The following is a 3,092-nucleotide window of genomic DNA, read 5'->3' as shown; positions in this document are numbered from 1 at the left end:
TACTGTGCATTGCTGTATTCCATTTTTATTGAAAATAATTGCTAAAGTGCACACAAATCTTTATCACTGAACAAGCAAACATAAATTATTTCACATAATGCTGACTGAGAACTGGCAAAATGAAGCAGATAGAAGCTTTTGTTTTTTTAACACGTTACTGATTTATAAGCTGATCATGTGTGTGGTAGCCACTCTGAAATAGATGATGTCACCATTCATCACCCTACATGAAAAAAGAAAGCAGATGATGAAATTGTGTTTATAGCCCTAGAAATTCTAATAATTTTACTGGGAATTGTTTATGATTTGTCAAAATATCTGCTAGAGGTCTACCAACTACCTCTGCACAAGTTAATGATGACTTGTGATGAAATCTGATTTACTGTTTGGTGGGAACACCTTTATTAATGAAGTCACTGATCTTGTCACGTACATCTTTCTCCAGGTATTCTAATTGATCTTGTGTGGTTATTGTGTAGTGATCTAGTTTTTTCTTCATGTCTTCTACTCTTTGTAGTAATGCTTTGTTAAGATTTTCACCATATGGGGTCATTGTGTCCTTAAACTCTGAGATTCTCTCGTCTATCTGCTTGCTCATTTCCATGAAATAGGGCTCTAAAACTTGTCTAGTATCCTGAACGTTTCCATTGAGTATCTTCCTCAGCTGATCTGCGTATGGATAGAGTTGCTTTTTCAACTCTGATGTGTGTTCCACTATCTTGCTTTCCATCTGATCCACAATTTTCCTCATCTGGAAATCCATGTTCTGAATATGCTTCTCCAGTGCACCCTGCACATCCTCAGAATAAGGAGTTAGTGTCTGATATAGTTCCTCTGACTGTTGCCTAATCTTTTCTTTTAGCTCTTCAGTGTAGGGTATCAGGTGGTTTTTGAGCTGATCCACGCTGTCGTCTATTTGGGCCTGAAGAGTTTGTGAGTATGGGGCCAAAGATGTTTTTAGATTGTCTGCATTGTCCCTGATCTTGGCATCCAGCTCCTGGACCACAGACTTCAGCTGCTGACTGACCACCTGTGTGTTCTTCTCCAGCTCAGTTTGAAGCTCCTCTGCGTATGGAGTAAGTTTTAACTGCAGCTGCTCTACATTCTTGCTCAGTTGCTTGTGCATCTCATCTGCATATGGGGAAAGTTTGTTTCTTAACTCCAACAGCTCCTGTCTGATCTGATCCCGCAGCTTTTCAGAGTCTTGTGTTAGCTGTTCATGGATCTGCTTAGCAAAAGGGAGGATTTGGCTCTCGAGGTCTCCTGCATAAAGATTCACAGTCTTCAAATTTTCCTGGATTATAGAACTGTGTAGGTAGAAAGCAAAATATAGATTACTGCACAACGGATAAAAGTTTTAATTGTGTCAAACTAGGATGTAATCATATGGAGTCAGATAATCCATTAGGCATCATACTAGCTTGAGTTCACCCCCCCCCCTCTTTATTGCACAGTGGGGCACTGCAAACACACATTTTTTATTACTGCTTTATTATAAAAGGAAGGCACCTCGGGTCACATAGCATCATTACAGCAAAGACCTACTCACAACAGGGGATGGTGAAAGAAATGAGCCAAGCCGGGGTCATGTGTGACTGAGCAAACATGTTTTTTGGTTTTTCATTTGCTGGTTTGGCCAAATTCTATGTACTTATGGGCCTCAGATGGTCCTCATCTGGCACTACGAACACAGTTACACATGTTTGTCATCAATAAGTTGAAATGTTCTCACATGGGTCTGGTGGTAATTTGGTGGTAAATTAGAAGGACTTTAGTATTGTCTGAGTGAATTAACTGAAAAAACTATTTAAGTAAACATCTCTTTACATAAAGCATTATATTGACTGTAGTCTTTTGAAATATAACAAAATATACGCTGTGATAGAAACATTAGCAATAACTGTTTAAGTCAAATAAAAATTAGGTTTTTATTGGTTTTGGCATCTGTGAGGAAAGCAGATGTGCAAAATAATTCCTACATGGACAATAATTTACAAATATCACAAAATACATTTACATTTTTCTAAGTATGGTATTTAGATAATTCTGTATGCACAAGATGCAAATGAAGATGACTGCATGCTTTGTTGCTTCTGTACAAAATTGATGCCTTCAAATGTGATAGAGATTTATTTAAGTGTTTCGCTGCATTTTTTAAGTCACAAATGAAAACAGCAATCACGTTTCTTAATGTGTGACAACTAAAAACTACCGTTTGTGTTAGATATAGGCCTGTTAAACGATCATTAATACAACCCTTTTTTAGGTCCTTCAAGAAAAAAGCAGCAGCTCCACCCATAGATGCTTTTTTAAAATAAATGTTTCAATATAGAGTTGACAGGCTAAGATAAAGAAACAGATACTGCGTGTATCTGTTATAAATATAATTTATTTATTTGTAGACAGATCACTTTTTGCAGCTTGTTACTTACTTAAGCTGTTTACTGATGTCAGATTCTTGTATCTGCTCGACTGCATCCTTTGCATCACTGCTTAGTTTGGTGACATAATCCCAGAATGCGCTGGCCACTTGGTCAGTGTTAACTTCAGCCTGAGAGCCTAGGAAAAGATGATAAAAAGATGTGCAGAGTAAGTTATTCCATATCCATGTTTTCCTGTCTGGGTTATTAACAGTCTCTCCATTTGCTTCTACACCACTTTATAATCTAATCCATCTTTCACACCGCATCTTCTATTACTTAAACACAATCCTCTTCCCATACTGACCTGTAATGGCACATATGACCAGTGCGAGGGCCACCACTTTCAGCATTTTTATGGTTTCCGATGACAAGGTATCTGCATAAAACAGTTCAGATGTTAAGCCTAGATGGATCTAATCAGCTCAAAATACCCAACATATATATATACACAATATATAGAAGCTCTCTGGTTTGCCCTTAAAATATTTTTGCGCTAACAACATGTAATTGTTTGTAAAATGTACCTGGACAAAAAACACAAAATCACCTTTACTTTATTCAATATTATAACCTAATAATAATAATAATAATAATAATATCTTCTCCCCATTACCGATTCAAATAGTTTATATAACAGATCCCTTCTTACCTAGTCAATCTGCGTTTGTG

The 3,092-nt window shown here is 36.9% G+C and overlaps 1 protein-coding gene across 1 annotated transcript; it reads right to left on the bottom strand.

The window, feature by feature from the left end:
• Positions 1–2,795, bottom strand: LOC128469814 (apolipoprotein A-IV-like). The gene is made up of 3 exons (XM_053451607.1): positions 2,728–2,795; positions 2,433–2,559; positions 1–1,307 (listed from the first exon to the last, which is right to left on the bottom strand). Exons 1-3 carry the CDS (start codon positions 2,771–2,773, stop codon positions 380–382), a joined length of 1,101 nt encoding a protein of 366 aa, XP_053307582.1. The 5' UTR covers positions 2,774–2,795; the 3' UTR covers positions 1–379.
• Positions 2,796–3,092: the final 297 nt, after the last annotated feature.

This window comes from Spea bombifrons, chromosome 12 (genome assembly GCF_027358695.1).
Source record: "Spea bombifrons isolate aSpeBom1 chromosome 12, aSpeBom1.2.pri, whole genome shotgun sequence".
Lineage (NCBI taxonomy): Eukaryota > Metazoa > Chordata > Amphibia > Anura > Pelobatidae > Spea > Spea bombifrons.
The sequence above is the reverse complement of the archived record's forward strand: the minus strand, read 5'-3'. Positions and strand labels throughout refer to the sequence as shown.